Source organism: Drosophila kikkawai, chromosome 3L, assembly GCF_030179895.1.
Source record: "Drosophila kikkawai strain 14028-0561.14 chromosome 3L, DkikHiC1v2, whole genome shotgun sequence".
Lineage (NCBI taxonomy): Eukaryota > Metazoa > Arthropoda > Insecta > Diptera > Drosophilidae > Drosophila > Drosophila kikkawai.
The window spans coordinates 17078844-17098449 of NC_091730.1; the positions used below are offsets into that span (position 1 = coordinate 17078844).

Consider the following 19606-nt stretch of genomic DNA (forward strand, 5'->3'; position numbering starts at 1 on the left):
ATATATCCATATTTTAAAAACAATATTCAAATTATCTGCTTAGTCGAATCTTTGCATTCCTCTGCTTAAATGCTTGAAAGCTTGTCCTTAAATTGCATGGTTACACCCTTTGTGTGACTCCGGGATGCGACATAGACAAGGACAACGGCCTGGCTATTGTCCTCTGTGCCCTCCTTAACTGCTGCAGTTTGCCCTGCCCCTCTTTTCCTTATTGAAGTGTGCACTTCCGCTAAATGGTATTTGGAGCAAGCACATAAGCTCAAGCCCGCTCTCTAGAGGACTCCGCCCACTGCTCTTGCCAATAATAGCTCTGAATTTAAAGGCACTCGCAATTTTTATGGCAAACAATGAAAGCGACACCCCAGACTAGAGGAGGCCTTGGCCGGCAGTGGGAGATTTTCTTCCATTTGCATTCACATTGTGAGCTGTTTATTTAATGACGCCTCTAATAGAGTGACATAGTGTGATTCCTAAGCTAAGGCTAAACAAGGTTTCTTGAACATCTGTTGCCGTTCCTGTATCCATTTGGAAATAGCTGTTAGGATAGTTAGGTTTTTAATAAATTTAAGAAATTTGTATTTGTAAAACTTACTCCAACGGGAGCCCTTCACCACAGGACAAGCTGAATGTTCGCTCAGAGGCTCGGGATTTCCAGCATGGTCCAGATTAAACCAGATCAAAGCGTTGCCCTTTTTGGGTTTTACGGCAATTTTTAGTTTGGTAAAAACTGTGCTTCCGCCCAAGGGAACATCTGTGGCCTAAATATAAGTAAAAAAAAATAATGTTAATTTCTCTAAAATACTGAAAAGAAAATGCACACTTACATATAGCAAAGCTGTTGCTAGGCGATCACCCCCCAGGTCACTAAAATTTGCCTATAAGGAACCAAATTTTGAAATAAAAAATAATTTTCAAAATATTTGTACTCACAGGTCGCTTTGCCAAGTCCACATAATCCAAATGCTTACCAAAATGACCACCCAGACCATAATTGGTCAGGTGCAAGCCCATATTCTCTTGCATCTCCAGGCCAGTCATATCCCCAATGCGTCGATTAATGGCAAGTGTAAACGAGGCTGTTGTACCCTGAAAGGATATCATTTTTACCACTCTGTCCTGTCTTTGTGGCTTTCCCTTTCGGTCAAAGTTCACATATGTCCAGCCATCGGTCATGGTGGCATTGAAAATGGCTATATCTCGCATAGCCTTAAATTCCTTGTCATATAAAACATCATGATAGAGCAGAATCAAGGGTTTCATATTTAGAAACTCCAATTTAAGAGGTGCTAGCTTAAGGAAAGCTGATGTATCTCTATTGTAACGACACACCAGCTCGGAGGAAATTCGCTTTGGCCACTCGCCACGGCAACCTAGCTCAAGATTCGTTGGCTTACGCTTATGTCTGGCCGCTTCTTCTTGAAAGATCTTCTCATCTCCAGTTAGATATTCATCAATTAAGCTTTTTATGTTGTCATAATTGTCTTTTTTAACTATTTGCTTGGCCAAAGCATCCCATTGGGCCCTCTCAGCGGCAGTGGGTTTACCTTTGTCCAAGGTTATGGCTGAAAATGATTACATTTTACAGAAAAAAATGAAGACATTAAATATAATTTGAACTTACATTCTTTAAGCATAGCCTGAGCATATTTTTTGTAGATTTTCTTCCTATTTAAACCCAATACCCTTTCATATAATTTTCCTTGGGGATTCTTATGAAGTCTTAGGGCCATGCGATACCAATGGGTGGAATCAGTGAAACGGCTTTGATTATAATGGAAATCAGCTAGGGAAATGCAGTCAGGAGACGTTAGAAAAGAGCTGGAAAGAAATTCTTTTAACTTTATATATATTAAAGATTTTTATAATTTCGTCAACCCACTTGAATTTCTTATCCAACAAAAAACCCTTGGTTAAATCCTCTGCTTGTTGATTGTAAAATTGTTCAATACGCGTCATACCTTTGAGGGCCACGTTAAGATCATCATGGCTAGGTGCAGACTTCAAATGTTTTTGCATTGCCTTGGTATTATTTGGAGCTATGGCTATTTTCATATATTTAAGCCACTTGGGCCAGTCTTGATTGAGGCGTCTGAGCAAAGGAAAAGCATTCAAGGGATTAGCCATATATTCTTCTTTTTTCTCTAGAGTTGTAAGCTTGGGTTCCTTTTTTGTTGAATCTATAAATCTAAAGAAAATGATCTTAATTAATCTTTATTAACATGGCTTATTTACTAGACTTACAATTTAATTATGTCCAACTTGGCTTGCATTTCCCGAACATATATATCCACGTTTTCCTTTAGAGATTCTTCCAGATCTAAAAGCTTAACCATGCTCATCACAGAAGTGCTGTATATCATTTGATCTTCGACCTTTTCGGTTTCTGCATTGCAGAGGCATTGCGGAAGGAATATTGATAAAAGGTAGAGCTTAAAAGTAAACCACTTCATCGTAGCTTAGCTATACAACTGAACTCTTTTTAGTCAAGAAAGTGTAATACTTCATGGGGTTTTAGTTACGGTTTTCTTGTTAGCAATAGAGAAAAGGAAGTAACTGTTTCACTTGCTAATTTATTTATCAGCGTAAAAATGGTTTCTATATTATAAATTCTTATTTAGTTTATTATCTATTAGTTGAAAGAAGAAATTTAAATAATACAGCAGAAGTTAGGGAATCTTTATACAAAACTCTGACCTTATAGATTACATAATAATTGTCAAATGTTTTTCACTTTATTTTAATTTTAAATAAGACATGGAGCTTTAAACATTTGCGGAAACAAATGGATCCACATGGTGAGAGCTGAAAAATATAAATAAAAATGTTAAAAATCTGAATAAAAATATTAATATTTCTATTAAACCTACTCCATCTATCGCCCTGGATAACAGGACACACAGAGTGTTTGCTTCTGGTATCAGATGTTCCATTATTGTATAAATTATACCACCAAATAGCGCTGCCTATTCGTGGGAATATTGAGATTTTTAGTTCCGGAAACACAGTGGCACCGCCCTGAGCCACATCACTAGCCTGTGAAAAAATTAAAAATAAATATAATTTTAATAACTATATAAAAATAAGAAATTTTAAAATGATTTCCTCTACTCACATAAAACAGAACGCTGACCAAACGATCGCCCAAAGTAGAGACCTCAGGCGTTTGAAATCCATCAGAAGTGTAGTCGAAATGTGGCTTAAAATATGTGCCCAATCCATAGTTTGCAACCTGTATCTTCTCCGTTATTGAGATATTGAGTCCAGTCATATCAATAATGCGCTGGTTAATGCGTTCCCTGATTGGCGATTCCTCAGACCACCACACATGTCGAGCCACTATATCTCTGATTATAGATCCATTCTTTTCATCGGCAAAACCGTTGCTAAAGCCATCCGACTGTCCCTTTAGGACCTCAATCTCAGAATCGTAGAGAACATCGTGGTACATGACTATATAGGGATTTCGACTGACTTCCTCCATTTTCAGCGGTGCCAATCGCAGGAATGGTGTCGTGGTGTGATTGTAGCTACATGTGAGTCGCGATTTTGACTGAAATTCTCCATGACAACCCTTTTCAAAGTCAGTAGAAGGTCTTTGTGTTTCGTATAGCTGCTTTTCCAGTTCAATGTCATTCTCGGGCTTTGTAAGTTTTAAATAAAATTCATCTATATCCACATTACCGATATCTGCAAACTTTTTCTCCACCTTGGCTAAAGCCTCGTCATTATTCTGCGAGTCGCCAGAAAATACGGAGGCTGAAATTGTGATGAGTGATTAAGGGGATTATACGATTTAGGATATAGAATTTACCATAAACAAATAAAGCTTTGAGGTATTGAAGTTTTAGAATATCGGTTGGATCCCCCAGAATCTTATTCAATATTTTATTGTCCTCTTTGGGCTCAAGTTTTGAGGCCATACGATACCATTTGGCAGCTGCTAGGAAATCGCCTTGTTTAAACATCAGATGGCCCATAGCTAGGCGGTCGCGAAAGGTGAAGCGAATACTAAAGATCACAAAATAAAACGAATTTTTTAATATAAATTAATTACAAAAATTCAGTTTTACCTGTATTGCTTGTCCTGCAGAATTCCTTTTGCTAAATCATCGATCCTAAGGTCATAAATCCTTTCTATACGTTGAATTCCGAGTGCAGCCTCTAAAAAGTCTTGGCTATCAGGTATATAGGCCACAAGTTCATCTAATACCACCTTATTTGCTGTTTAAAATATGTGATTATTACAATATTTTGTATATAATAGAAACATATTCAGATGAATTAAAAAAATCACTTACTCAATTCCATTTCTTTTTGAAACTGCTTGTTCCACTTGGGTAAATCCTCATGTGTTCGTCTTACAAGTGAAAAGGCAGACAAAGGATTGGAAACATATTCCAGTCTCTCTTCTGGGCTTTGATTCTTTTTATAATCAATAGAAAAAAGGTAACTACAAAGGGCAATGGGGTTATTTAAGGCTCTAAAACTTTTTTAATGTGAAATATCAGAAAATTCTTACGCTTTTATAGTTTCACTCTCTTCATTTGCTATGAGGTTTTCCACAAATTTTTGCTCTAATTTTAGCAGCTTTAAAAGTCCTACTGTAGATGAGCTATATCGTTCCTTGCCCTCATCGTAGCCTTCATCTTCAATGGCAGCTACAAAGAAATAGCCTAAGCTAAAAAGAAAAGCTAGTACGCTCAGCCACCGATTCATTTCAACTAAAGATTCTCACAAAAGATTTTAATATCATATATACAGAGGTAATAATTAGGCATGGTCTTACTTCCTATAATTAATTCGACACATGTTTTGGTAAATATATTTTCTTTTTATTTTTTAGATGTTTAACAACCATTTTTATTACAATATCTGTGCTGTTTGAATCTTAAAGATACTTATTTTGTGTTTAAACTTTTTCAACTTTTTGTCCTTTGTGTACACTGACTATTTATCTCTTTTATCCATTTCGTAAAAACTAAAAAGAAAAGAGTTTAAAAGTAATAAATAATTATGTATTTGAAATAACATATCGGCAGAAAAATGCCTATAAAAATATTAATTTAAATTTATTTTTTTATATTTTCTGTAGGTAAAAGTTGTATAAAAAAAGTTGTTAATATTCCACTTACCCCATTTTTTTCCTTTTATAACCGGACATTCAGCTTGTACACTGCGAATATCTGGGGTGCCATCGTCTAACAGATTATACCAAAACAAACTGTTTCCTTTTTGGGGAAACACTGATACTTTTGACTTTGTAAAAACAGTAGCACCACCTTGCACTACATCAGAAGCCTGCGAATAAAGTTATATAAAGCAAATATTATTTAAGCATATTTTACCTTTACTTACAAAAAACAGTAAGGTGGCTTTTGGTCCGCCCCAGTATGCATAATTTCGATTGGGATTGTAGTACGAGATACGATCATAATCGGGCATATGCAGCTCGTGATTAATGTGAAATCCAAGGCCAATTATGTCAGTAATGCGGTTAACTATTCTCTTTCGAAGGGACTTTAATCTTAACCGATTGTCTTTCGTGGCTGTGATCTTATCCTTGGCGTGTAGTTTAAGCTCAGCGATCTCATCGTTATAGAGCACTTTGTGATGCATTACAATGTAGGGATCCAAGCTTATTATTTCCTGTTTCATGGGTGCTATCCTTAGAAATAGAGTTGTGCTGAAATCGTACCTACAATAAAGGTTTTTTCGCTTGGGCAACAGGCCACGACATCCCAGTTCGTAGTCAGAGGGAGCTGTTGCATTAGTATTCATTTCCCTAACAACATCCTCATCACTTTGTGTTAGTAACTCGGCTATAAAGCTATTCAGGTCATCCAGGCTAGATTTGGCCAATGCTTCGGAGGCCAATTGTTTAGATTTGGCAATTGTGAGCTTTGTATTGGATATTGTTAGGCCTGAGAGGTGACACAGCTTATTAAAAAGCAGCTGTGAAAGGCACAAAACTTACCAAATATAATCATTGATGTGGCATACTGGCTTCGCAATTTATCGTTAATGTCTCCTAAGATTTCGTTGATTTTATTAGAATTCTTTTCAGGTTCCTGTTTGAGGGCCATGCGAAACCACAAGGCGGCCCTTTGATAGTCCTCTTGTTGATATTTGTGCTCACCCAAAGCAAAGCAATCCCGGGCAGACATCTTGATACTGTAACAAAATAAGACTTTACATTGGTTTAATTGAAAACTTTGGGTATAATAACTCGTATTTCTTGTCTTGTAAACGACCCCTGGCCAAGTCTGTGGCCTCCAGACCGTAAATCTTTTCCAAACGATGCATTTCCTGCAGGTAGTAATTCATATCCTCCTCATCGGGAGCCTGTACAGCGATTTCCTCCAAGGCATAAAGTTCCACTTTCAAAAAAATATGATAATTTTAATCCTAATAACAAATTAATGAAGATTCTTACCCATTCCCACCTTTTGTTGAGTGTAATTGTGCCACTTGGGCAAGTCCTCATGTGTTCTTCTCACTAAACTAAAGGCATTCAAGGGATTACTCACATATTTCTCGCGATCTTCAAAAGTTTGATTGACTTTATAATCAATCGAGTTGATAAATCTGTTCTTAAAAAGGTGCTTTTATTATTTTAACTTTCTTTAAAAATCTGAGAATTCTTACGCTTGTAGATTTTCAACTTTCTCGGCCAGTTTATTTGTATAAATTTTCACATTCTCCATGAATCTCTCTTCCAATTCTAATAACTTAAGAAGACCTGCATTTGAGGAGCTATAAAGTTGTTGCTCTTTATTGTTTAAAGGATCTTTTATATTTTTTGCAATTATTTGTCTCCATAAAAGAAGAACTATGAGTAATCGGTTCAAGCTTAGCATTTTGACTGAGACTTGAACACACGAGTAAGTGAAAAAATAAACCAAATTCGTTAGGGTTATAGCGTGGATAATGCAATTTGGAAACTTTATTTGAAGATAAGAAAATATTTCAAGCGTTGAGGGTTATATTTTGGACTTTTGGATGGCAAGGCTTAATAAAAATTTGGGGTATATAGTGCAGCCATTTGGTCACCGCTAAAAAAGAGTTATAAAGGGGATTTCAATTAAAAATATAATATAATATTAATATAGTACTTACTCCATCTTGAGCCGACTATGACTGGGCAAACAGAGTGCAGGGATCTTGGATCTGGTCTAGCATCATCAAAAGTATTAAACCAGAACAGACTGTTGCCCTTTTTGGGCTCCACAGCCACCTCAATTTCGGGAAACAATGTTTGCCCACCTTGAGATAAATCTCCAGCCTTTCAAGGATATTAAATTATCTGAATATAAAATGGATACATTATATTTTTTTTTAAATACTTACATAAATAATTAAACTTCCAATTCGATCGCCCAATGGATTATTTGGCTCAATTTCCAAAATCCTTTCAGTAAAATAGTCATGATGAGGCTTAAAATACCCACCCACCCCAAAATTGGCCAGCTGGAGGGCCGGGAACTCCCTCACATCGAAACCCGTCATGTCAGTTATGCGGTTATTGATTCGCTTTCTGATGGCCGACTCCTCTCTTGTCCAGTAGACACGATCCACCACTTCATATCTATCCGCCCAGCCATTACCCATTTCTTCTTTAATTTCGCCTTTCAAGTCTGCGATTTCCTTGTTCGAGATCACATCGTGGTACATTACCATATATGGATCAAGGCTTAGTTCCTCCATTTTCAGGGGGGCCAATTTCAAAAATGGCGTCGTAGTGGAGTTGTAGCGGCAGACAAGGCCATTGCTCCGTTTGGGGAAGAGGCCACGGCATCCAATATTATGGGCAGTGTTTGTGGTTGTGGAATTTTCCATATCCCATTTTCTTAGCTGGGAACTGATAAATTCTTCCATAGGTGTCTGGAATTTTTGGTTTAATAATTGCTGAAGTGTTTCGTTTTCTAACGATTGATTTGATAAGGAAAAAGCTTAGAAAAATTATGAAAAATATAATATTAGATATATTATATTTATATTTTTTGTTGACTTACTGCGCTGTACAACCGTTCTCACAAAGGTTTCAAAGGCGTTCTCTTCGTTCTCATCATTGCCAACAGCTTTGTGCTCTAAAGCTGCCTTAAACCACTTTAGAGATCGTTGATAATCTCCAGATTCAAATTTATGTAGAGCCAACACCAAACATTCCCTGGCAGTGAGTTTATAGCTGCAACAAGAAACACAATACAATTTTTTAATATTTTTAAAAATATCTTATATATATATATATATCTTAAATTTAATATATTTTTCATAATTACTTAAATTGTTGACTTTGTAGCAGTCCATTAGCAATATCTCTTGGTTGAAGATCATAAGTGGTCTCAATGCGATGCATTCCCTTTAGGGTCTCGTTCAAATCGTGGTCATCAGGAGCTTTGGTCAGCATCTCTTTCATAGCATTTAAGTGCTTTAAACCCACTGATTTCTTGATATAATTTTGCAATTTTGGCCAGTCTTGGTTGAGACGTCGAATTAGGCTAAAGGCATTCAACGGTTGAGAGACAAATGTCTCCCTCTCCTCGTGAGTCGTATACCTGGGACGCTTTAAGGCATCAAGGTAACTAAGAAATGTATTTTGAGTATTAACTTATAAATTTTGATTTGTTCTTAATTAAAATTATGATATTTTTCCCTAGTTATTATCAAATTCTTACCTCTTCAGGTTATTTGCCTTTTCCTGCAAGGCATCAGCATAGAGGGTAAAGTTTTCCATAAACTCTCGCTCCAGTTCGAAAACCTTTATCAATCCCAGAACGGAAGTACTGTAGTATTCCTTATTAGGATCAAATGGTTCTTCATTTTCCACATTTGTATCTGGTTTTGCTGGCAAAGCAAAAAGAAAAATGAGTGTCAAGGCTTTTAGCATGGCACCCATGAACGTTTCTAAGAGAGTGTAAATAAAAAAATAAAATTATAAACCAGATTCGTAGTTTAAATTATTTATTTAACGCTTATGATTTCATGCTTTAAGCAGGTGTTTCTGTAGTAAATTAAGGAGACATCTCGAAAAATATATATTAAAAAATGTTATTTTAAACATAAAACCCATTCCATCTTGATCTCATAAAGAAAACTGTTGTGGTTGATCATTTTCGCCAAAGAACTTTTGCTCAAAAGCTTCCTTATGAAATTCGGGCACTGGCTTAAGCTTCAAAGGACAACGTCGTATAAACATTTGTGGCTTTTCTCGTAACCATTTAGTGGCCACTAAACAAAAATAAAATTAAAAATTATATATTTAAAAATCTATTTAAATAAGTATAACTCGTTAACTTACGCCACTTATCACCCATCAAAATCGGGCAGGATATATGCTCTACTCGCCAGTCAATAGATCCATTCAATAAAAGATTGTCCCAAACCAACAAGGACCCTTTTTGAGTATGAACTCGTAGGTCTAAGTGGGGAAACAGTGTTTCACCGCCCTGAGCCACATCGCTTAGCTGGAAATTAAATTAAATAATAAAATTAAAAAGAAAACCCCTTTCTATATAATCTCACGTAAAACAGCGCCGTGATAACCCGATTTCCCGAATTCCAAAATTCACTTGAAAGGTTAAAGGAGGCATCCTGGTGCTCGTAGAGATGTCCCCCAATGCCATAGTTGGTAAGCTGCAACTCCTCAGACTCCAATACACTCAAGCCTGTGGCATCCGTAATGCGTTGATTTAAATTCTTTAAAAGTTTTTCATTAACATTTTCCTGGAGGCGCATTGTTTTGCAAGTGCGTAGATTGGAGAAATCCTTTACCAGCGTATTATCTTCTGTAACAAACTGACTGCGCTTTAGGTGTGCACTTGATAGATTCTTGAGCACTGAGATTTCTTTCTCATTTATGAGATTGTGGTACATATTTATGGGTGGTTCGAGATTCAATTCCTCTACTTGTATGGGAGCAAGTTTTAAGAATGGTGATGACTTTAGGTAACGACAATGCAGATTGTGTTTATCGGGATATTGCATGCGGCAAGCCGGTTTATATTTATATTTGTTCTTTGGCTCTGCAGGTTTAAGAACCTCCGGTTGCATACTCAAGTTCTTGAGTCTCGTAATTTGTTCCTGCCAATAGCAGTTAGATTTAGCTCTTTCGGCATATCCCAAAGCTGCTTTATAACGACCGGAACTCTGGGATGCCTTCATGAGTAGCTTTAAAATCAAATCACGATTCCAGCCAAATATTTCAAATAGTTTCGGGTTTTTGAAGTACCTTTCGAGGGCCAACTGAAACCAGCGTTCTGCACCTTGGAACTTTTCATCCAGATAGAAAACATAGCCCACCATCAGGCATTCTAGTGAACTCCAGGGCTTGGTTCTACAAAAATAATAATAATTTTTATATTTATTATAAAATTTGTAATACATTATTAACTGCAACCCACCTGTATTGTCGTTCTCCCAGCAAACCATTGGCCATTTCGGTATGTTCCAATCTATAAGTTGACTGCAAGCGATTTATGGCATACAGACCTTCGTAATAATCAATTTTTGAAGCCATTTTTGGTCGTAAACTCTGGGATATAGCTATTTCCTTAATGGCAGGGTTTTCTTTTAAGATTTCTACCCACTTTTTTAAATCAAAATGCAAAAGTCGAGTTAGTTTAAATTTGTCAAAGATGCTTGTAGAGTTTGTGGACTTTTTTAGACATTTCACTTGATCGATGGCTCTGAAATGTATTAGTTTTTAAAAGATTTAAGTTTTTTTTAAAAAGATTTACAAAATATACTTACAATTTGATATACATTAATCGGTTTTTTAAGGATATGGCATAATTTTTCAGATTCCCAACAGCCTTTTCTTTTAATTGCAACAAAGGCAACATGTGTACTTGGGCTAAGGCATAGTCATGGGATTCTGGTTCAAGGCTAAAACTGATTTGTATATTTAGTAATACTATAAAAACACAGATATTTAACATGGTAGGTTAACTAAAATAAACTAAATAGGAATAACTAGCTAGCCTAACTATTTGTTCCTTGACTAAAGACATTATTAATTGTTAAATGTACCATACAAAATCCATTACTACAATGGAAAAAAGGTTTACCAAGTCTGGGATTCACTTTGAGTTAGAAACCTGTAGCAATGGTTAATTTAAGGCAACTGTTTTTAATTTTCATGGCTAATTTTGGCCTGCAAATTAAGGCCGAGTTAAGTAATTGGCCAGATCCTTATAACGTTGCTATATCCTCGGTTGCTCAACTGTCATTGTTAAAGCTAAAAGAGCAACAAGTAAACAATCTTTACAATTATAAAGAGGAATTGAAGATGCACTTAAAACAGGTTCTGCTGTAAGTAGAATATTTTTATTTTATTATTGTTATTAATATTTTATTATTTTTAATTTACTTACAGAGCTGTGAAACATTCAAGGCAACTGTTAAAAACAGCTTCGCAATATCCCAACAACCTGTTGATTGGCTTTAAATTATTGCGACATTTACATAATGATTGGCCTGAATATTTAAAGTTTATGAATATTAAATTAGGCACAAAAGAGATGGAATTTTCACAAAAACAATTAAGGGTTCTGCCAACGTCAGATGACTTTACGGATGCCTTGACGGCAATCTACAGACTTCAAACTGTATATGACTTGGATGCAGCTGATATGGTTAGAGGAATATTGGATGGAAAAGAATACAAGTAAGCGTTATAGATTTATTAAGTTATATTATAATGTTTTTAAACCATTTTAAGGGTAAAACCTTGGGGTACCGATGAGTGCTTAATTTTTGGTCTGATGTATCAAACTGTGAAGCTTTACAACCTATCGGAGAATTGGCTACAGCTAGCTCTATTTTACTACAGTGAATATTCCCATGAAAAGCAGATTGACGTTACGCTTTGGAAATATCATAACATGTTGGAATATATGGTAGAGGCTCACAAAGGAATGGGTAAGAGAATATATTGATGTATCGATTCAATATTCAATATTTATGCTAGAACTAGTTGGGAATTATAGTGTCCAGCGAGTGATTATTTTTTTAAATTTATTAATTTTTTATTTTTAATTGAAGGCAACTACTTAGAAGCTAAACAATATGCCCTTGAGTTCCTTGCCATTCAGCCCAATAATTCTTACATGCTAAGCCAACTGCCCAAGCTTGATTATCTGCATGAAAATCCCATCGATATCACACAAGTTGATAAAGACTTTCAGCATCAGAAAACACTTTGTACTAAAAAGTATAAGAAAAACTCAAATGACCTTCTATGTTACTATGCAAACTGGTCGCCTTTCCTACTCCTGGCACCTATCAAAGTGGAGCAATTGTCCAGGGAAATATACCTCAATATATACCCCGATTTCATCAGTGAAAAAGAAATCGACATACTAAAAACCACTTCCAAAGATAAACTTCAACGCATCGAGGGTCTATCGTGGAACTGCAGTTGTACAGTGGCAGAGTTATCAAACGATATTGTACGCAACATTAATCAAAGAATTATGGATATAACCGGAATGAAATTGGATAATAATAATGTGCTGCAAGTCATAAATTATGGCATGGCGGGAAATTACAATCCAGATGACACTGAAAAATCATCAAATGATCATAAAGGAAATGTGTTAATATATGTAAGAATATTTTTAATGAAAAAGGAATTTTTAAGAGGTTTTAATAATTTTAATTTTAGCTAAGCGATGCTGAGCAAGGTGGAGAAACTGTTTTCGACTCTTTGGAATTAAAAATTAAACCTATCAAGGGTTCTATGCTGATTTGGGGAAACCAAAAAGGCACTGTTTTCCATCATCAGTGCCCTCTTTTGAAGGGTAATATGTGGTGTAAGTTCATTGTATTTTTATATTATTTTTCTTATAACATTATTGTTTTATTACAGTGGCCTCAAAAAGGTTGAAATAAGCTTTTTTAGGGTTTATTTGATGGTCGTAAATATCTTATTTCCCTTTAAACTTGATGATTTATTTATTAAAAACGTGTGTTTACAAATAAAATTGAATATTTAAATGGAAAACTAAAGATTGTTACACTAAAAAGTAAATAAAATACCTTCAAAATTATTTACTTAACCAAAAGTAAATGAAATTGTGTTCTAAATAATAAAACCCGATTTTATGTATTTAAATTCATATTAAATCTTTCACATTTATATTTCATAAGAGTGTCTAAACGGTGTATTTCATTTTTATCAGCCTTCCCAATCGCCGCGTCAGTTGCTTTTTATGTTATTTTATCTTGATTGCCTTTCGGCTTGATATATATTATTCCTAAAACAAACATGTGCTCCTGCACAAACTTTTAATGTGTCTACCATAAACAATTCGAATGGATCGAATGCCATACATTTTCGACTGAATTATAATGACGACGCGACACTTAAACCATAAAAATGGCAAAATTTACACTTGCCCCTTTTGTGTCCAACTGGATGGATGGAATTTATACAACCTCAGTGGCTGTGTCTCAGTCTCGGATTCCGAATCGGATTCGGGGGCCACAGCTGGTTGCGTTTGTCTTGCGATATGTCTGTCCCGATTTTCGTTGCAATCAATTCCTCTTGGATAAACAAATCACTTAAGGGTCCCCGGTCTCCGGTCCGCCTGTCTGAGCCGAGATGAGCTGAAATATGACTGCCAGACGACGGCCATGGCAAATCAAATGCACAAAGCATGTGATAATCGAATGCGGATTATAAGGCTCGAGTCGTACAATCTCTGGCATTAAAAAGCAATTTATGTTAATAACCTCAATTTCGGCATTAGTAGTCTCCTTGTCTTGTTTTTCGCGCAAAGATCCGAAAATTCCCATATTTCTGAATGCATGTTCTCAGTCGTTGTAATCCGTAGACGTAATCATAGCTAAGGCCTGGCCAAAAATTAATTTTCCTCTCTATCTTCTGATTGCCTCTGCCTTGTGTGTGCGCCTTTGAAATTTATTTTCGACATTTTCATTCATTCATACGCGTATTAAAATTTTGTACAATCTCGGTATAAAAGGGATTCCTTTATTTCCCCTATACCACAATTTATGTACATATATTCGTTGATTTGCGTCACTGCACGCAATCTGTATTCATGCCACTGAAGCTGAAGTATTCCGATGGTTGGCTGGATTCCATTGTCTATTTGACTTTTGTATACAAAAATGAGGAAGTTCTTCATTTTTACGACCAAAAGAGGATGCCATCAGTGATATGTGTAGTATGGGTGTTAATTATAAAATAAAGTGGGTTTGAAATAAATTAATAAAATGTATTTTAGTTATGTTTCATATTGTTAAAGAATATTTAAATAAAAGAGAATGTTTGCATGTGTAAATTCAATGAGTCTCTGGTATTTAGAAACAAAATTTTGATTGAATTTGGATTGTTAAATTATATAATAAATTGTTTTCAAAGAAAAAAATACCTGCATTTAAATAAAATGTTGTATTTATAACAAATTGAATCAATCTCTAAATATATATATTAAATTAAAAGTTAAAGCTTCGAATTTTTCAGTAACTCTGTTATATACTATATTCCTCTATACAAATCAATAAAATGTAAATCTTGTCTCGCACATTGTAAATTCACTTATTTAAACAGAAAGTCAAGCTTCAATTGTCATGTCATACACCCGCCCCATAAAAAACCAGACATAATAACCATTCGGAATTGAAGCTTTTCAAGGTTACACATTGGCCAAACTGCGTCGAGTCGCGATTGATGTTAAACCTTATCTTGTCACTCAGTCATCGGGAATCACATACAATTCACTTCACTGTCAGTCCATTGTTCCACTCGTGTCAGACAGAATAACCTGGTGGGATTGGTGGTAAATGATTATTTTTATATTAAAGGACGAGCAAAGCAAGAATTTTAGGAACACTCTGGAAAAAATGTAATCTAAATTAGAATTAAGACTTTTTATTTTAAATTAATTAAGAAAAAGTACTAATGAAGCTACTGATAATATAAGAAACAGCCTTTCGTTTCTCTTTGACTATATAGTTTTAAGTTTTTGGCCTAAACTTTAACTTAGATCTATATTCTGACTTTAAACCAGTCAACCCTTGAGTCCTCAAGAAGCTCTGTTCTTGGAAATATATTTTCTAAAATTTATTTTAATATCAAAGTTAAAGGAATCTTCTTGAAATATCTATAATTTTTTGTAGTGCATATATATCCCTATGTGCGGTGCCCATTTATTGTGTAGGAAAACTGTTTTCATTGTGTGTTACAATTGATTTCGATTTCGACTGTGGCTCTGCCCTCTGCCTTTGAATGGCAACTGAGTTACGAGAGTGTACAAATGGAAATAGAATGAAAATACTCGTCACATCGTCTGGGAGTTGCCACTACTTCTCTTATTTTCCATCTTAAGTCTGCATTTTGTGTGGCGCTTCATTTACTTTATGTCTTTTGTCTGCTCCTTACATGGTGTACATGGCTACAATTTGAATGAACAAGCTGCTGTATAGTCTTCTTCGTTCTTATTCTCTTGTTTTTTGTTTTCCTTTATTTGGTTGAGCTGCATTTTTATGGTTCTCCATCAAATGTTTCTGACTGTTCTATTATTTATTGTATGGCTACTTGATGAGCATTTTGCCGAAAACGTTTTATGGGCTCATGTCTTGCCAATTCCTGTGTAGGCCTCCTGGACTCTTTCATTGACTATCAATCATTTCGGAGCTCACTGGTAATAAAAATGTAGAAAATTAAGATGAAATTGGGAAGAAAATAGAATGGGAAACATATTTTAAAAATATAAATAATACACACTTTATATGGTTTATTGATTGATTTGATTTCCCAACTTTCTTTTCAATTTCTAACTTTGCCAAATATTTTCCAATTCGAATATCTCTTTTTTTCTCCTCTCTTACAGTTGTATACTTTCTCTCAGTGTTTCATTTCCAATGAAATGCCCATTTAATAACGTTCCTCGACATTTATGAAGTGTCTACAAAGAGTACAAGCCACCATTTCTCGACTAAATCCACTTGTCACAACCTGTTGGCCCATCGTTCATTGTACACTGGCTGCCCAAAATGGCGGAACTAATGTGCCGTCGTATTTGAATTATTATTACAACGCTTTTGGATTAGGGGCGTGACGGCTATAATGAGTCCACAGAGTCTAGCAGTCCAGCAAAAAAAAAAATGGCCATGGATAAAAATTGCACACGATTTATTAAGCGCCCAGCCAGTTTGACGAGGGGCGACATGTCATTTCGTTTTGTAATTTATAACCAAAACATAACCAAGAAAGAAAATCGATTTGCGATATACGATCTGACAGTCTCTCTCGGGAAATGGCTTTAAACTTAAAGCCTTCCATATTTCGCACTTGCTGTCCTTGCAATTGCCGTCTGGGCAATCAAACCCTGAGTTGACTCTGAGGGGTTTAGTTTTTTATGGATTGTACAGGGTTGTGAATGCTCTATCCCATTTGGTCTTGATTTACTTTATACTTTTAGTATTTATTTATGTTATTTAACTTGGTTTTTTACCTACATAATTCAAGTTATTTTATGGGGATTTTTTATAAATTACCCACTGGTTTTTATTCTTGTAAAAAGCTATTGTTATTAAATATATATTATTTTTAAAAATATAAAAATGGTCACAACATCAATGGACTCCTGCTTATATCCTAGCTTGTCCAGCTTGTTGTCCAACTTTTGCTGAACATCACCTCCTTTGAGCTCACTGAATTATGAATGCCTCTGGCCTCTTAAAGCGCATTCCAAGGCTCCTTGGTCTTGGACTTCTTGGCTCCCTGTTGAATTTTAAATGCGAACGCATTCCTGGAATGCTTGTTATGTGCCTCGTTGGTTACCCAATCGACATGGCTCGTCATCGTCGCTTTGGAGTACTTCCAGTCCAATTTGTCGGTGCCCTAGTCTGCGTCTGCCATTATGCCATGTGTGTGCACACACGCGCCGCTTTAATAATCCAATTTCCACGTGTTGACTTACGTGTTGTGACACTTGAGGTTGTCCCTGGGAGCCCTTGACTATAAAATCGGGGTTTTCTTTTAGATTCTTTCATAAATAGACTTGTAGGAAATTATTGTCAGGGGTTTTCTGGGAAATTTTGAATTGATTTTGAAGCCATTAAGGATTTTTAATAAGAGAAGCAATTCTAAAACAAATATCTATAATTTTTTAATGGTTATAGTTTCCAAGTTCCCACAATTAACCATGCACTTAAATTCCTATAACATACAATTCAATTAAAAGCAAGTGGATAACGTTTAACACAATAATATTCAATGGCCAATTCCTCGTTCGTTTTCGCTTGTTGGCGTCAAAACCGCTGGCTAATTAGCAAGTGGCCAAAAGAGGAATAGCCATTAGTTTTGACTTTTCCATCTGTCCATCCATCCGCTTTCGTATTTCCTTTTTTTTTGGCTCTTTGCCACGCAAAACAAAACCGCAATAAATGGCTTGCGGTGAAATGTGTGGTTGTGTGTGGCAAATCGCGAAAAAGTTTCTTGTTTGTCTTTGGCTTTTCTGTGCAAATTTTCACGTTTTTCCTTTTCCTTTCACTTCTATAAAACTTTAATAAAAATCTGCGAGAAAATCCCCCGAATTCTGCAGATTATTGTGAAAACAGCTTTCTGTCACTGAAGCTGTTATGTTTTTTGAAAGATTATTTATAGCTTAAGTTTAAAGCTTTAAAAGATTTAATTGGGTGTGAAAAATACAAGGATTTCAATTAGATCAGATTGATAATGCTTATTTAGGGTTTTAAGATGATTGTTAAAGTATTTTTATGTTTTCTTTAAATGTTTAATAATCATTTCTTAACCCCCCTTTAAAATTCCCTCTACCAAATATATAAAAACTCCAGTTTTGTATTTTTTATGCTTAATAATGTACTTTTATTTAATAATATTTACAAGGACTATTGTGCTGGGCATTACTGATGACCACACAGGGACCATGCTGCACCTTTACGGAACTCTCGCTGCGCCAGTCGCACTCAATGGGCACGAACTGACCCTTTCGCATCACGGTCTTTGGCTTGGTAATGCCATAGCAGGCATACTGAAAGACGCTCCTCGAGATGGGCAGACACTGCTCGTAGATCTCCACAATATCGGCGTGCATGCTGTCCACGGAGAAGTCCTGGCCGCAATGTAGCTGCTGATGAATGTGCAACTTGCTGCTCCTTGTGAACTGTGTGCGACACCGGCGGCATTGGAGGTTTTTCAGAGGTGAACCAGAGGGATCCCTTTCGATGGATTTCACGGGCGTGGAGAGCTCATGCAGGCGCTGAAATTGACCCATGATGTTGTTCAGGATGAGGAAGTTCTTGTTGGGCAACTGCTGCAGGGTCTCGCTGACATGGTAAGGCACCACATACAACTCCTTGGTGGTCTTGCACTGCTGCAGCCCGTACAGATTCACCCGCATGTTGGGCGGGAAGTAGCCGTTGCATTCGCGGTAGTGCTTCAGGTAGGCGGAACGCAGGATGGCCAGCTCTGATTCGCTTGTGCTTGTGGCGGGCAGATCCTCCTCCTCCTGTCTCAATTGCAGAGGCAGAGCAAAGGGTGTGGATCCGGGACTCTCCACCTCAACTCGTATCCGCTTGACTTGCACCCGCACCCTGGTGATGCTGCACTCGTCCATGCCGTACTCGCAGCTGCAGTTCAGATAGTTTTCAATCCTCTGCATTAGCATCTCGTAGACCACGCTCACACACTCCTCCACGTCGTAGTGATGCTCCACCTTGAGAGAGCCACTCTGAAAGATAAGCACCTGATCCATGGCATTTACATAGCAGGCCAGGTTGAACTCCACGGCAATGGTGTTGTTCTGGAACATCCAGCGGAGCAGCTCGGGAACACCTCGGGCACAGGTCTCGCCCATGAAGTGGTCATGCTTATCCCTGGAGCTCTCGTCGCAGAAGAAGAACGTTTCGATCTGACGGGCTTCAATGATGTCGAGGACAGCCTGTTGCTGTTTCGTTAGCTGCAGACCCTGCGAGGCTTCTCCACCTCGCAGCCAATGCTGGGATGGCGGCTCATCTGCATCGATGGAGCTGTAGCAGGTGGCGCACTCATGCAACTGGCCCTGGGCAAACCACTGATGGTGAAAGGTCTGTGTGGTGGCCTCGTTGGTGAACACAAAGCTTGAGATGGGCTCGTCGTCGTACATGGTGATTTTTTGCAAGTATTTAATTATTTTTTAAAATATTTATAACAATATTAATTAATTGTTTGTTTAATTTTTCGATGTTCTGCTGCTCGTTGGCAATTTTTCAGATTTACTGAGATGTGTCTAGGACAAGATTCAGTGGCTGACTGATTATTACCTCCTTTGGCCACCAGGCTTATATACAAGCAGAAGTTAGAGGTAGAAAGGGTAACAGGTAGTTATGGTCCTACCTGTAGCAGGTATGAATCCATCCCTTTGGGGTTTGATAACATCTGCTATCTGGGATTTTTCGTAATACCTAATCTACATCTTACATTTATGGGCTTTAAGGTGCTACCTTTTGGGCACAACATCTGCGAATCATAAAATTTGCAAAATACACTAAGCTTGATTAGGTAAAATCAGGTATATATACCTTTCTGAGCTAAGGTACTAGGTATCTCTTAAACTTTAATTTTCTGGAACGTTCC

General features: G+C 36.6%; 7 protein-coding genes and 2 long non-coding RNA genes across 10 annotated transcripts; 2 read left to right on the forward strand and 7 right to left on the reverse strand.

Annotated features, from left to right (window-relative positions):
* Positions 1–329: 329 nt before the first annotated feature.
* Positions 330–2472, reverse strand: LOC108080600 (prolyl 4-hydroxylase subunit alpha-1). The gene is made up of 7 exons (XM_017175419.3): positions 2242–2472; positions 1880–2185; positions 1622–1818; positions 931–1562; positions 825–875; positions 593–758; positions 330–535 (listed from the first exon to the last, which is right to left on the reverse strand). Exons 1-7 carry the CDS (start codon positions 2448–2450, stop codon positions 471–473), a joined length of 1626 nt encoding a protein of 541 aa, XP_017030908.2. The 5' UTR covers positions 2451–2472; the 3' UTR covers positions 330–470.
* Positions 2473–2709: 237 nt separating this feature from the next.
* Positions 2710–4721, reverse strand: LOC108080619 (prolyl 4-hydroxylase subunit alpha-1). Its single transcript, XM_017175444.3, has 7 exons — positions 4520–4721; positions 4299–4450; positions 4071–4221; positions 3812–4008; positions 3113–3756; positions 2868–3033; positions 2710–2802 (listed from the first exon to the last, which is right to left on the reverse strand). Exons 1-7 carry the CDS (start codon positions 4714–4716, stop codon positions 2744–2746), a joined length of 1566 nt encoding a protein of 521 aa, XP_017030933.2. The 5' UTR covers positions 4717–4721; the 3' UTR covers positions 2710–2743.
* Positions 4722–4810: 89 nt separating this feature from the next.
* LOC108080581 (prolyl 4-hydroxylase subunit alpha-2) lies at positions 4811–6872 on the reverse strand. The gene is made up of 7 exons (XM_017175385.2): positions 6646–6872; positions 6434–6585; positions 6227–6377; positions 5975–6171; positions 5356–5921; positions 5133–5298; positions 4811–4978 (listed from the first exon to the last, which is right to left on the reverse strand). The coding sequence occupies exons 1-7, from the start codon at positions 6855–6857 to the stop codon at positions 4920–4922; spliced, it is 1503 nt and encodes a 500-aa protein (XP_017030874.1). The 5' UTR covers positions 6858–6872; the 3' UTR covers positions 4811–4919.
* On the forward strand, positions 4898–5298 carry LOC138928256 (uncharacterized). Its single transcript, XR_011444751.1, has 2 exons — positions 4898–5000; positions 5093–5298. It is a non-coding gene; the product is annotated as an uncharacterized lncRNA (long non-coding RNA).
* Positions 6873–6907: 35 nt separating the features above from the next.
* On the reverse strand, positions 6908–8922 carry LOC108080608 (prolyl 4-hydroxylase subunit alpha-1). The gene is made up of 6 exons (XM_017175430.3): positions 8676–8922; positions 8280–8582; positions 8013–8185; positions 7348–7949; positions 7117–7282; positions 6908–7052 (listed from the first exon to the last, which is right to left on the reverse strand). The coding sequence occupies exons 1-6, from the start codon at positions 8894–8896 to the stop codon at positions 6967–6969; spliced, it is 1551 nt and encodes a 516-aa protein (XP_017030919.1). The 5' UTR covers positions 8897–8922; the 3' UTR covers positions 6908–6966.
* Positions 8923–8944: 22 nt separating this feature from the next.
* LOC108080580 (prolyl 4-hydroxylase subunit alpha-2-like) lies at positions 8945–10959 on the reverse strand. Its single transcript, XM_017175384.3, has 5 exons — positions 10750–10959; positions 10401–10685; positions 9523–10333; positions 9299–9464; positions 8945–9228 (listed from the first exon to the last, which is right to left on the reverse strand). Exons 1-5 carry the CDS (start codon positions 10935–10937, stop codon positions 9083–9085), a joined length of 1596 nt encoding a protein of 531 aa, XP_017030873.2. The 5' UTR covers positions 10938–10959; the 3' UTR covers positions 8945–9082.
* A 117-nt stretch (positions 10960–11076) lies between these two features.
* LOC108080609 (prolyl 4-hydroxylase subunit alpha-2-like) lies at positions 11077–13049 on the forward strand. The gene is made up of 6 exons (XM_017175433.3): positions 11077–11310; positions 11375–11665; positions 11720–11919; positions 12043–12605; positions 12665–12812; positions 12869–13049. Exons 1-6 carry the CDS (start codon positions 11105–11107, stop codon positions 12889–12891), a joined length of 1431 nt encoding a protein of 476 aa, XP_017030922.1. The 5' UTR covers positions 11077–11104; the 3' UTR covers positions 12892–13049.
* Positions 13050–13114: 65 nt separating this feature from the next.
* LOC138928255 (uncharacterized) lies at positions 13115–15993 on the reverse strand. Of its 2 annotated transcripts, XR_011444750.1 has the most exons (3): positions 15752–15980; positions 15407–15665; positions 13115–14789 (listed from the first exon to the last, which is right to left on the reverse strand). It is a non-coding gene; the product is annotated as an uncharacterized lncRNA (long non-coding RNA). The 2 variants fall into 2 exon arrangements; XR_011444749.1 differs by lacking the exon at positions 13115–14789 and having other exon boundaries at positions 15350–15665; positions 15752–15993.
* Positions 15994–17861: 1868 nt separating this feature from the next.
* Positions 17862–19136, reverse strand: LOC108080598 (protein terminus). Its single transcript, XM_017175413.3, has one exon. The coding sequence runs from the start codon at positions 19134–19136 to the stop codon at positions 17862–17864; it is 1275 nt and encodes a 424-aa protein (XP_017030902.1).
* Between the last annotated feature and the right edge of the window lie 470 nt (positions 19137–19606).